The sequence below is a fragment of the Alosa sapidissima genome, chromosome 20 (genome assembly GCF_018492685.1).
Source record: "Alosa sapidissima isolate fAloSap1 chromosome 20, fAloSap1.pri, whole genome shotgun sequence".
In the NCBI taxonomy this organism is placed as follows: Eukaryota; Metazoa; Chordata; class Actinopteri; order Clupeiformes; family Clupeidae; genus Alosa; species Alosa sapidissima.
The window spans coordinates 7113472-7128076 of NC_055976.1; the positions used below are offsets into that span (position 1 = coordinate 7113472).

At 45.2% G+C, this 14605-nt stretch overlaps 1 protein-coding gene across 3 annotated transcripts; it reads left to right on the plus strand.

The window, feature by feature from the left end:
- Window positions 1-949: 949 nt before the first annotated feature.
- Window positions 950-12784, plus strand: vegfba (vascular endothelial growth factor Ba). 3 transcript variants are annotated; one of them, XM_042073495.1, is made up of 8 exons: window positions 950-2065; window positions 4610-4652; window positions 5232-5428; window positions 6630-6693; window positions 7339-7371; window positions 8435-8521; window positions 9517-9712; window positions 9889-12784. In XM_042073495.1, exons 1-8 carry the CDS (start codon window positions 1988-1990, stop codon window positions 9908-9910), a joined length of 720 nt encoding a protein of 239 aa, XP_041929429.1. In that variant the 5' UTR covers window positions 950-1987; the 3' UTR covers window positions 9911-12784. The 3 variants fall into 3 exon arrangements, 1 of the variants encoding a protein (XP_041929429.1); XR_006025598.1 differs by having other exon boundaries at window positions 954-2065; window positions 6630-6703; XR_006025599.1 differs by lacking the exon at window positions 7339-7371 and having other exon boundaries at window positions 951-2065; window positions 6630-6703.
- Window positions 12785-14605: the final 1821 nt, after the last annotated feature.

The window sequence follows — 14605 nt, forward strand, 5'->3', positions numbered from 1 at the left end:
TTGCCCTCATGCCCAAAATCATCCTCACAGGAAAATAGTTAAAATGATGGATCCCTTGACGGCTGAGGTGCAACAGCATGGCACTTTCCGGAATGTCTGGTACGGATGTTGACGTTCCCCTGTGACTCTGGGGCCAAGGACTCATTGGGATCAAGCTCAGATAACATGGTGGCCCATATGCAGGTGCTGGTCTCCACCACGATGAAGGAGATATGAAATGGGGTGGAATGACTCAACGGCAGCAGGCATTTCTTGCATCGTTTCATATAAAACAGACTAGTAGTTAGAGGTGCCACCAAGTAAACACAGACTAGACAATTAAACAAATGGACAACTCTGACCAAGATGCAAATCTATCCAAAGCATTTTTTCTGGAGGGTTAGTAATTGGGCATTGATGATCAGTGACCACCTCAGACTCTCCTCTTAAGCAGTTCCATAAAGCACAACAGCTCTGAAGGTTTGCTTTATGGAATTGTGTTTGAGTATGCCGCCCGTTTCACCCGGTGCAGGGCAGAAACCACATAAGAGTAGATAACACAGCCCTCATCCCACTATCCCACATGTGGTTTGTGCTTGTTATAACCCAAACAGATTTAACTGTGACGTTGAGGGACATTTGGTGTGTGAGAATAATGCTCCATCAAAGGATTATGATGAAATTGGATCATTTACTACACAAACAGACTAGAAGGGGGTTTTGCACATTTTCTGTTCTTGTTGGATACAAGATCTTAACTGCTTGAACTGTGACCTAAGATGCATGCATTAAAGAGTTAAGCTACTGGGTTTTAATATTATTCCCTGGGTCTATATCCCTTTTAGAGACGACAGGCTAGGTTGAAGAAATGACCAAACGACGAGGAAAGTCGCGGTTAATCATCAACCGACCAACCGGGTCACGAATGAAAAGAGCGAACGTTACACCTGCGCCCACATAAGCGCGAATCAGGTCTGGCTAAAAAAGTTGGCAGTGCAATGGTTACGCGCAAAAGGAGAGTTGCGCCGCGTGCGCCTTCACTGTTCTGAAGGGCAAAGGGAATGAGGGAAACGGTCACAACAAATAAATATAGCGTTTTCTTCCCACGATGTAGCCTAGTTAATCTGTGTTTGATATTAGACACTGGTGTTTCAACGAGTATTTAGTTAGACCGCACAATCGTTTAAGTCAAAGAGAGGAGCGTGTCTTCAACGAAACGTCATCTATTTGACTTGAAAGCCATAGCCGGGGGATAGACGATTTAACAGTGACCTCCAGTAGTCGTGAGATGTGCCGCGTGAGGCGGATCGGACCAGCCTGTCGTCAACGATTCACAGAGGACCACATGCATAGGCTACGCGCTTTCTTTTCTAGGTGGAATATCAAAACTATTATTGCCTGAATATGGATTCCTATTTAGCTTGTAATTAACCATCGGTTGATTTTTTTTTTCGACCTAACTGGGCAGCATCTATGAGAAAAGTCTTACCAGTCAATTCAGTCTGTTTCTGCAATCCTGTTTTACGAAAACTCTTTCATTAGGCCTACATTATAATCTACGGAAGACACATTTGATTCATTCGCCTCATTAGTAAAGTGCTATGATCTTTATTTTGTAGGCTATCCTACATAGGCTACTTGACAACCAAAATTAAAGCATTTTTGAAGCGCGTGATTTTAAGTAATAGTACCAAAGCTGACTGTTAAGTTGTCTTACTAACGTATAGTCTTCGCCCGTCTGCACAGGTAGGCGAGAACGAACCCCATGAAGTTAGCTTAATCAGTCCAAAAGACACATGCAAAGCCATGATGGGGGCAGTGACCGCTCAGTGTTTAGACGTCCTACACAGCAAATTATCACGGCTTTCACCTACTGGGTTACTCACTGTACAAAACTGGGAACAATGGATTTAAAAACGTATTGGTGCTTTTAGAAAGAATTCAAGGAAGAGGACATAAGCCTTTTATAATTTACAGAACTATTCCCGTGTCTTTGGAAAACTTAATAATGGGAACAAGACTGCAAGTTATCCTTGGAGTGTTTCAGTTTGTTTCTCTCACAGGAATACCCATATGTTGTGGCAAGGTATGTATAGCTATATTATTTTACCTTTTTTTCCCTGGAAGGCTAAGCCTGTTAATCGAACCGGCTCGACCGCCCGATTGATATCAAGTTGCGCCAGCAGACTGTGACGACTTCTGAAACCTATGTTATCATCCTACGCAGGTTGTGATGTTTGCCACTCTTGAGTCCATGGCATTTTTTTCACGTTTATGATTTAAACATTTGTCCGTGGCGGCCACTGACATTTGCCTCAAGTGTTTTATACCATACAGCGTCACAGGAGGTTATGCGCTTCCAGCTCATATTTAAATCGTGACCACAAAAAAGGTCAAAATTCGGTGAACGCGCAGACAAAGACCACTTGGACATGGTCTCGCTGTGAGGTTGTGCTGATTCATTCTAAACGCCAAATTCTCTGAAGACATAGAAGTCTTGCCATTTAGCCAACACAGCTGCCACAGCTGGCTACTCAGGAAAAATACTTAGTCAGAAACATGTTATGGGTTACATTTGGACTAATAGAAGATACACACAAGTTACACGCAACTGGTTTCTAGTTCAATATTTATCTGAAATAGGTAGTCTATCCTACTTATCTTAGCGTAGGCCTATAGACTAGTGATCCAATGTTTTGGAGGGAATACACATTATTGCTTATAAGTAGGCCTTCGTTTTAAATCTGATGTTTTCTATTAAACGTGTTGATGGGCTATGAGGATAGTGTGTATTAAATATGTTCTAATTCTAATTAATCTAAACAAAATCTGATTGCTCCTGTATCTGTCAAGACCGTTATTGCACATGGATGAAATCCACCACATATTGGAGAAAATAAATCCACCACAGAAAATGTAAGATTCACATGAGGGATGGATGACATCACACACATATTCTTGTCTCAGTGTTGTGCTGAATTGAGAACCTTTGCACTTATTGCTCACTCAGTGCCCTAGGTTTAACACATGAGTGAATTGTAACAAATGTTGTATATTAATTAACTGACTGTACAATTGCACTTTTAGTATTAAATGATCTCGGTGCACAGTCACAGCAGTGATTTGACCGGGGACCCATTGTGCCGCTTTGATCTGTGTGCATGTGTGTTGGCATATTTAGTTGTACATGTGTGTAGCCTATGTGCCACTTTTGCCAGTGACTCACTCACGAGAGGGAGTTATCTTCCGCTTGTGATGATGTCACAGTCTGTGAGTCCCGGCTTCTGTCACCTCGAGCCGCTCTGCAGAATAGTCCAGTCGCTGCTCGCCATGTCAGCTGGACAGACTCAGACCAGAGGCACACTGGACGATGATTCAATTGAAATATTATACAGGAAAGCCCCAACTGGGGGACGTACTGTGTCTGCGCTGCTGTGGCATCAGCATCGGGAGATAGGGGGGAGGATCACGTCAGTGATGTTGAGAAAGCAGCTTTGCTGGGAGCGGGTGGGATGCTCTTCACAAACCTCAAAGGAGGCCGGGTAGAGTTGACGCAGAGAAGCCTGGATAGAGCGACTGCCTCTGCTGCAAGAGCTGGCACTGCTTTGATTTGTGTGTGTGTGTGTGTGTGTGTGTGTGTGTGTGCACGCATGCGTGTGTGTGTGTCTGTCCATGGCAGTGCCAGTCTCCTTTTGAGCTTAGATCTTGGCCCCGTATTTCACAGTAGTTCTGATGCCAGTGAAGTTTGTGTGTGTGTGTTTGTGTGAAATGGTGGTGGTGAAGAAATGATCTGCCCCTTCCCTCATATTACAACACGAACACCCACTGGGTTTGCTGGCAGCCAGTCTGCTCTGGCCTTCATTTTTGGTGCTCAATAACATTGTTGAAACTGTGTATATCTGAAAAGGTAACAAACGAGTCACGTGAAAATTTAAAATAATCTCTCCTCGTCTCCCACCGTTTGGGTCTGCAGTCCTTCCCAGTGTAATCTCCTCTTCCCTACTTCATCGTTCCTCCCTCCTTCACTCCCTCCCTCCCTCCCTCTCTCCCTCCCGTGTGTACTTGATATCCTCCCTAAGTTGTTTGCTCAATTGTTTTGATTTATTCACATGTATATGTATACTAGAGATGTGTGTGGTGGATAGTATGTAAGAATATAGTTGTCACTTGTTAGTTCCTAGAATATCAGAAACAAACACACAGCGCACACACGCACACGCACACATACACACAAACATGCACAGCCATACACCCCCGCACACACAGAGAGGCAGAGACCTGGGCAAAGGCAAATGTGGTGACAAAGAGGGAGGGGGAGAGGGGGCAGAGTTTAGAGCAAAGTCTACATTCCCTTGACAGTGACCTTGTTCTAAAGCCCAGACCGGTTAGTATCCAGCCAAGGAGTGTGTGTGTGTGTGTCTGTGTGTGTGTGTGGGCACTCTTCAGATTTTCACGCTTGGCCAAAGGTTCCAGGTTGAGATTCAAAAATGACCGGAATTTACAGTCCAAACAAAGGTCACATTTACTATAGCACTTCATGCATGTTGAAATGTTATGACATTGCCTGTATAGTGTTTTGGAGCAGTTTTCCCCCTAACATTTTCTCCTGTTTCTCCCCCCTCTCTTTTAGCTAACACAGTGGCAACCTACAGAACCCCACAGATCTAGAGAAGGTAGTTATTCCTTTCGCTTTGACACAACATGCTTATTCATGATCAGATGGATGAACATGTATAGCTTCTCTATGCGGCAGATTTAAATAATGCCTACTGTCTTTGCATCCTGGAAATCTAGCCTTGAATCACTAAAATAGATGCTCTCCAGAACTCTAACCGGCTCTGTAATCAGCAGCTAAAATTGAGCACGGCTCTTTGAGCCAATCAGAAAACTTTTATTCTCACTGCTATTCCTGCCTCCCATTTCTTGAGTGCGCACAGCACTTGTCAGGAGAGGGACTCACGGGAGTTAGCAAGCTCCCAGCTGGCACATGCAATGCTAATGATTTTTCTTGGCCTTCTGTTTTCCATGGCCCTTTGCACTCTGTTGTCTGTTTCAATGAGCTCTCTCTTTCTCACCCACACACCCTATCACAAACACACACTCACACACACACACACACACACACACATGAAACTCTCATACACATACACTCTGTGTTAGTCTGTAACCTATGCTCACCTGGTCTCATGTCCTCCATCACTCCACTCTCACACTCTACTTTTCTCTCCTCCTCTCCTCCCTCTCTGGTGAAGTGGTGAAGTGGATGGACGTGTACCAGCGGAGCAGCTGCCAGCCGCGGGAGGTGTTGCTGGAGGTGTGGCGGGAGTTCCCAGAGGAGACGCACCTCCTCTACCTGCCGTCCTGTGTGCCCGTGCGCCGCTGCGGGGGCTGCTGCGCCGACGAGGCCCTGGAGTGCGTGCCCTCCCGCACCCACACACTCACCATGGAGGTACGGATGGCTCTCCATGTATACACACACACACACACACACACACACACACACACACACACACACACAGAAACACAGACACACACAGAGGAGCAGAGGTGCTCTCATGTAGTTCACACACACACACACGGGCATGCACACACATACACACACAACAGGATTCCATGGATGTTTACACACACACACACACACACACACATACACTCACATGCAACCACAAGCTCAGTGTGGAGAGACAGAGATTTACATCCATGCTCACACTGAAGAGAAACTTCACAGACATGGACATGTACAGACACACATACTGACACGCTCTTACTCCAGAGCAGCACTTTTCAACCAGTCGTGAAGCCTTTGCTGCTGGTCCCTGACAATGCATTCAGTACTGTGGCCCTGTAGGGGATCACCCCTCAGACACCTTCTTGGTCAGAATGGTGGTACCTAGATCACAATCAGTTTAAAACCCCTGCTCTAGAAATCGTCTCTTACTTTCTCACATACGCACACACATACACATACACACACACACACACACACATACACGCGCACACACACACACACACACACACGCACATACACACACACTGTTGGCTATGGTGATTGTGTGCACTCACACTCACAACACTCACCTTCCTAATGTTGCCCTGGAAGTAAGTCTCCACACCACTGTTCAGACACATCCAGACACACACAGACATTCCCTAAACAGGAGGAGGGCAAAGGTTATGAAGGTAAGAAGCAATACATCACACTCTTTCTCCCTCGTCTTTTTACCTCCCTCTCTCTCTCCCTCTCTCTCTTTCTCCCTCTCTCCCACTCTCTCCCTTGTCTATCTTCTATACACAAACACGTTAGAAATCAGTATTGACACACACTCACTCGAAAACATGCCTCCTCCCCCCACGTAAATTCTCCACACACACACACACACACACACACACACACACTCACTCACTCACTCATGCACACACACACACTCACACCACGTGCCTGAATGTGAGCCATACATATTCAGATAAGGGCAAAATGTGAGTCCTAATGGACAGGAGCTGGACTTTGTGCACGTTTGTGCTCTGTATGTATAGAAGGTGTTAGTGAATAAAAGATGCTGTCATTACTATGCATGCCAGTGCAGCATGCCACCCCGATGGTGATTCGTGACCATGGCTTTCCCTCCCTTCCTCCCTCTCAATCTCCGCAGTTGATGAAGACCTCATACATGAAGCATGAGATGGTCCAGCTCCCCTTCACCGAACACACTCAGTGTGAGTGCAGGTGAGCATGCGTGTCCACATCCTCATCCTCAACCTCACACACACACACATACACACATGCACATGCACATGCAAACATACATGCAAATACATTCTCATCAGTACAACTCTTGTCCTACCAATACAGTGAATACTTGGCCACTCTTTGGAGAGTACGCTCCCTCCTTTGCATATGCATATTGACCTCCCCGCTTGGTCCCAGTGGAGCACGTTTTTTTGTACAGAATCCGAAAGAAACGCCCCCATTTGGCTCGCTGCCTGATTTTTATTATAAGTCATTGAGAGCATCATCTCAAAGGACCATTCAGAGATTGAGGGTTGGGATTAGGGTTTAACCCAGGGTCTCAATGAGAGTCTGTAGACTGGGTTCTCCCATGCAGAGCATTTAATACTGTATGGATTCTATATCTCACACGGGGACTTTCAGTGAAATCCCAATATAATGAGCCTGGTTTGTGTTTCTTATAGTCATTATGGTAATGTATGTAAGATGAAGACAGTTTACCATTGTTCTGTGATTGAATAGATTTATGCTATATGTCCAGAATTCTTTCCAAACCTAACTTTTAATGTCTACATGTTGTTTCTCTTTCTCTCTCTCTGTGTCTCTGTCTCTTTCTGTCTGGTTCTTTGCAGACCAAAATCAGACATGTACACCCCCCCAACCAGGTACTAAGTGTGTGTGTGTGTGTGTGTGTGTGTGTGTGTGTGTGTGTGTGTGTGTATGTGTATGTAAGAGAATTGTTGCTTTTGTCCTCCACTTGAAATCCCAGTCACCAGATAACATCATTTTGTTCTCTGTCTGTTGTAGTCTTTCTTTTCTCTGCCCATTCCTCCGCCTCTCTTTCTCTCTCCTGGTCTTCCCTCTCACTGTTGTTTGCGACTCCATGGTGATGGCTGAGATCATTTAGCTAATTGACTGCGAATGAGGGGAAACTACCTGCACCATCAGACACTGGTTCTCCCTAATCTCATCCTACAAGGTCTTAGGATAGGATTTTCACGATGGACAAAAACAAGATGTTCCAGTTGCTTGCCAACTGTAGCCACCCAATGTAAACACATGGTCGAAAATAGCTGTGATTAAGTTTACATATGTAACGTTTTCCTCAGGCCATTCTAAGTCACTTTGTGTGGAGGCCCCCATTATACAGTACCTCTCCTGCCCTGGCAGTCAGGCCAGCTGGCCAGTGTCTAGAGTCTCTGGATGGGTGTCAAAGTCTCCTGCGTTGGGAAAGAGGACATCCATTTTATTGCTTAATTAGGCCAGTGGCCTCTTAGGGGCTCTTAAAAAAGTTGGAGAATAACTTGAATCAGAGAGGGAGGAGGAAGAGAGAAAGAGAGAGATGAGTGTGTGTGTGTGTGTGTGTGAGAGTGAGAGAGAGAGAGAGAGAGAGAGAGAAGGCTCCAGGCGAGTGATGCATGAGTTTTGTTTTGAAAGAAACTAGCTTTTTACGAATCCCCGCTGACTGGAGGTCACTGAGGCAGAGAATGCCCGTATATAGAAGGAGATAAATCACTGCACTTCTTAACCTCTTTTTGACACCGAACAGCACATTTCTCTGGTCATGTGAATGCACTCCCAAATCCTCATATGTTTCCTCACTTTCCCTCACACACATGATGTACAGGATTTTAGATGACTCTGAAGAAATATCTTTTGTGCTAATCCCTATGAGGAGTGACGGGCACAGCCAGCGCTAACGTGTCTCTTTTTTTGTTTCCTCTCCAGGCAGGAAGATCACCGGCCGACACGGAAAGACAGAAAGAGGGAGCGTGGAAAATCGCGACGAAAGAAAAACCGCAGGATCAAGCCCACGTATGTCCCTCTCACCTTCCAAATGTGCTTCGCAGCTCACACCTCCACCCCCACCTGCCAGATTTGCCCTAGTAATACAAATGTGCAGCGGTGTTGATGTGTGTACCTGCACGTAGGCATTCCCACACAGCCCCCCCTCCCCCCCCCCCCCTCCCTCTTCACAGCTAGACTGATGAACTAAAGAATTCCTTTTCATTTCCTTTCTCCTTTTCATTCGTACGGCCCCTCGTCAGTCACGTCTGACCGCCTCGAGTCAAGGTCAGTCCGTTTAGACAGTGTGTCCCTCACTGCCATCCATCATCCAGCATGCTTGGATTGAGTCGGTGGCAGGTGTGAAATCAGGCTAATTTGCTCCCTTATAATGCTCAGTCGCTGTCTCCCAGCCGACTGGACAGAGAGCCACTTAAGTCGAGACAAAGATTGATTCTCCCCTTAATTAAGTCACTCAGCTGTATATTTCCTCTTTCAGGCCTGGGCTTAATTCAGCCAGGGAGAGTGACAGCTCCTTCTCCCAGGCGACCAATTAGAGTAGCTTGAGGCGGCGTTTCAAAGTCCTGGGTGGACTCTGACCTCCACACCACAGTCTTTAAAATCGTTGTCTATCTCAACTGTGGCAGCGCATGGCTCTGCCTCCATGTCCCAATGCATTGCACCCAGCATTTTTCCCCAGAGCCATGGAAATGACTTTGTGAGGATGTAAGCTGTATGGTTTTTTCCACAGTCAGACGGCTTAACTGCTATGGAACCACTGCTGCTGACTCCAATTTTATGGAAATGTGTGTTAATGGAAATGAGTGAATGAGTGCATTTGTGTCCATTTTTTAAGAAACTAACCCATCTTGTTTGAATGATAATCATTTCCGTTAGCTTCCTCTTTCATTTTTGTAGTCAGTATAAGCAGCGACAGTATAGCAGTTTTGTCCAACATAATGATACAGTTAAGACGGTTGTCTGAATGAATCACACAGATTTTGCTCATCTTCCCTCCAACACAGACGGCCAGTTTGGACCACTGGTCCTCCTAGTGTTGCCCCCACGCCCAGTACCCCCTCCTCCCCCCGCACTGGTGCAGTGCGCGCCCTGCCCCGGGCGCTGGCGGACCCTCGACCCCATGTCATGTGAGTGCCAGTGCAGGCTGAGGGAGACGGGCTGCACACGTCGAGGAAAAAGACTCAACCAGCACAGCTGCAGGTCAGACACTGGGCACAACTGGACACAACTGTCCCCCTAATCCCCCCCCCCCCCCCCCCCACACACACACACACACAGACACTTAGCAGTGACCTGATGTCATGTTATGGACCCAAAATGGAGTTGCCTCTGTACTTCATGGCTTGATGTTTGCCCTTGTTGTCTTCTCCTTTCAGGTGTGAACCGGTGAGGGAATGATGTTGATGAACACTCACTTCCTCCTGGTTATAACCACTGTTGGCCCTCATAGCTTTAAGGAGAGGAGAGGAGAGGGATACGCTTCTCCGGGTGTTGGGAGGACAGTGGGGGGCGGTAGGGGCAGGTGGGTGGTGAACTTCCATAGACTGTGAAAGAAGACTGTGGGACAGGGAGTGTGTGCCGTTGACTTTCTCATGATCCCTCTCCACTAAACAAAGCCATCCACCACAGCATCTGCAGATGCTCTGATCTACCTATGTGTCTGTGTCTATGTTGTGTGTCTTCCAGGCTTGCCACATACTTGCTTTGATAGCATTTGCAGCTGAACGTCACCATGTGTATAGACAAATATATGATGTTGCTTCTTTATGAGGTTAAAGGGTAATGTAGACAACGTAAATGTTTGAAAAAGGGAAATGACCCGAACATGTCAAGGTCTCCTGGGCACAAGACTCAAATACCAGGACTATTAGAAGGGTATGGAAAGGGTATGTTATTACCCTTGATGGCAAAATGGGTGTGCAGTTTTAACAGATCTAACCTGAAATGGATTTATTGCAATCCTAGCTTTTTGCTTATAAGGGTTCTAAATGTAGGTTACAAATGACAAATCTAGGGAATTTTACATCTACTACTTTAACTTACTATAAACTGCCTGTGGAATTGAAATTACTTGAATGTCGCCAGTTGCCATATGAATGCTTCTACGTGAGTCAGGCTTTCCACCTAACATAGTTACACACTTATGACAAGATACCTGACAATTGAGAATACAACAGTTTAAGACAGTTGTAGGTTGCAGAGAGATTGGCTGTATTAAACGATAAGAGAGCTACTGTTGCAATGCAGTAGAAGAGAATAGCGTCATGTCTGTGGTATATAGGATTTAAACATGGCAGATGTGATCATCACTGCAGATATAGTGGATGGTGTGTGTCTACACTGGCCATGCTGATTTTAACTGTGGGCTCAGGATGGTTGGAAGAGATATCTGTGTGGTCCATAGGTCTGCTCATATATTCATAGCCTTATCACGGGCCCGCAGATTAGATCACTGAGTCTTTTTGTGTTTGTGTTTGTTTTGTTTGTTTTTTTCCCCTCCATCTTTCTTTTTTTCTGTTAGGATTGAAAGAGCCTTGAGCTCTGGCTAGGCAGTGAGGGGAATGTCAATAGTAAGGGGAACTGGCCTTATTCCATGAGTGCTGTGAGACACACACACACACACACACACACACACACACTCAGTCGTACACACACACACACACACACACACACACATACACACAGTCAATCTTACTTTCAATTGAATTAGTCCCTTTGATTCATTCCTTTTTAATTCATTACAGCCACTCTGAGTAGTCCACACAATCTTAACCACCACATCCTAAGAAAAGCTATAATGTCATAATCAGTCTCTTTCCCGCTCCTCTCTTTTCCTCTCTCTCTCTCTCTCTCTCTCTCTCTCTCTCATTCTCATTCTCATACTCACACTCACACTCACACACACCTCATACTCATTCTAGATGTGTAGACATGTGCGTTTGTGTTATTGTCCTTATGTTATTTTAGCCTCATTCTTTTGCAGATAGTATCCCCAAGACGTGTTTCTTTTGCACGCAGTGTTTCTTTGTTTCTCTGTTTTTGTTTTCTGTTAATCCGCCTGCACAGAATCTGTCTGGGTGGCCTAGTATGTACACATTTGGCATCCACACACATGTCTGTGTTTGGACTGAATTTAAACAGGGGAGAAAGGGGAAGGTTAAGCAGGCCAGAAAAAGAGAAATAACTATATAGTGTATTAATCAACAGCAGCATCAACTCTGAGCAGTATGGGGAAAAAGATCACAAAGTCACTCATGTGTTTGTGAACATACTGTTTGTGGACTGGATTGAACTGTACATTATCTGGAGTTTAATATATTTATTTTTTATATTGAGTTTTATATTGAGCTATGCATTATTTCTGTGAATTTGTGAATTTAATTGCTACTGTGACAACACACAAACAATCAGTGTTCTACATGGAGGACAATTATCAATTTATACATTTATACATAATGGTTGGTGATTAGACTGTGGTTAATATTTAAAGATTTACAGTTGCATAGATATTAGTATATTTTGTTAATGTCAAACATTTTGTAGTGCCTATTATTATAAACCATATAAGAGGTGGAAGCCTGTTTCAAAGGAAGATATTCTACAAGCACTGAATTTCTTATGAGTTCATAGCCAAACTTAAGTCTGCCGCTTTCTTCACGCTAACAATATTTTACATGACCTCTTTTTTGTTATTAAACAGAGGCATTGGACCCAGCAGTGATGATGACGATATTATATTGTTAAGTTTCCCGATGGCTATTCTGCTATCCAGGGAGGGAAATCAGACAGTTGCTAATTTGAATAATACCCATGTCCAACAATGGGCTCTGTTGTGCTTTTCACATTCCATATCAAAACATACACATGTGTGCACGTCCCTCTGTTTGCAGTATGTGCCCATTCATGTTTTAGCTGTCTGTTTATGTGTGGGCCAGACACGGTGGATGTCTCCTGTTTCTTCTCTCTTGGTTCTGGTTCTTTTCTTCCCTGTTTGTTTTGGCTGAAGTGTCACAACCCTAACACCCCATCATTATGTGACAGAACAGAGGCTCGTGTAGGGTCAGTAGGTGTGTGGTATTTCAGGCCCTTCAAATGGATATCGGGGCAGTTAAGCGAACAGATGCACTAGCAGTTTAGACACTATTATATTTATACTGGGCCCCATTTTTCTTTTCATTTTTAGAACATGCAGTTGAACTGCTCTCTCTCTCTCTCTCTCTCTCTCTCTCTCTCTCTCTCTCTCTCTCTCTCTCTCTCTCTCTCTCTCTCTCTCTCTCTCTCTCTCTCTCTCTCTCTCTCTCTCTCTCTCTCTCTCTCTCTGATCCCAGAGACTTTGGTATGACCGCTCTTACTTTTGCACTTTTGACTTGATAGGTTCAGTTCAAAAAGGGGATAATCTAACCAGCGTACAACACAGCCCCTTCATTAGTTTGGCATTTTGCTGGCTACTTCAAAGGCAGGCATCCAGACTATTTAGTCTCTAGCTCGCTACAATGTCTTAATTGTATGGCTAGCCCCCCCCCACAAAAAAAAATCATTAGAAAAACATGTGCAAGGGGATCCCCCCTCTCTCCCTGCCTATGCGTCTGCACATCATGTAGACTTTTGTGTATAAACAGACAAGATCTATTCCGTGGCAGCCGACATAGACAAAGTGGAAGCTGCAGTGTAGGTCAGACTGTGTAGAATATGAATGTACTGATCCTGTATCTGGATTGCACGCCCCTCAGAAACAGTATACTGTGGTAGGTAGCACAGCATCCATGCCCGCCATTTAAGGTCAGTGTTAGTGCAGATTTTAGTTGATGTGTTGATGTGTCCCATAGTAAGCTATATACCTGAATACAGTGTTCAAGTTCAAACAAACAGACCACTGGTAGTGCTACAACCCACCCAGAGCCTATTTTTTGATCTATAATGTTACCTGTATTTCCTCTTGTATGATAATGTGTGTATTATATGATGTTAATGAATACTACTGCTGCTGCTGCACCATTTGTGCCCTTTATCATAACATTATGTGTGTATGTGTGCAAATGTTCAAATCAAATTTGTGCTACAATATACAACAATGCCGGTCTTAAAATGCATATGTGATCCGCTTTTATGTGTACAGTATGTATATAAGCTCCCATATCATTTTACTTAGAAAAGAATCAAGAACTACCTGTGACATATTACAATGTCTTTGACACTATTAAAGGGAAATGTCTTATTTTTGAGAAGGGTGTCATTATTTACTGGTTTGGACAGCTGTATGCCTTCTCAGCCTCCCACTGTAACGTAACCTCCTGCTCATTTGATTTACTCCTTCATCTCTCATTTCATCCCCCTCTCTCATCCTCCCTTTTTATATCCCTCCCTTGTTCTCATTTCGTCTCTCTTTTAATGGTAATGAAAGACAAACAGGGTGGTAATTACCGGCATGTGCTAGGAGGCAGCAATGGAGGGAGGGGTAGGCCACCGGGAGGTGGGTGCGAGTGGTGTGATGTGAAAAATAATATTATCTCTCGGCGTCCTCGCCCTCCTCCTCCTCCTGCCCGCCAGGCTGCTGAGTCAGGGGACAGACGCCCCATCTGTCTGTCTATCTGTCTGTCTGTCCGCTCGCACTCCGACTGGATGGGCACTGCTAACCAGCCAGGCCTCTACTCTCTCGCCACGCGGCCAGACGGTCCTCTCTGGCTCCTCGCCGCCCGTGTCAGCAGTCGGTGCCAGACCGTGACGGTGGGATGTCTGGGCAGTCTCTGAGTCATTCATCATGGGGAAGCTCGACACAGGGTATTAGGTAGCACAGCCATCTTGCAGCTTCGTTGCATCATTATTGTGGGCTGTTAGGGTGAACCTATTCGCCAGCAGCGCCGTGATTTCTAATCTCTCCCCTGAGAGGGAGTCCTAAATCTAAGAGGTCAGACGCTCATCACACACTGACGTGGCATTTTCTCCCCACTGCAAAATATGGCCTCATTATTGCCACTGTTTGGAGGTGACTGAAATATGACAGGTGAAATGATTCGACGGCTGCTCTCGTCACGTGGCCCGTGCGAGGATGCAGAAAGTTTCTGTGCGCCTGTTTTGTCTGGAAGGAGACAGGAC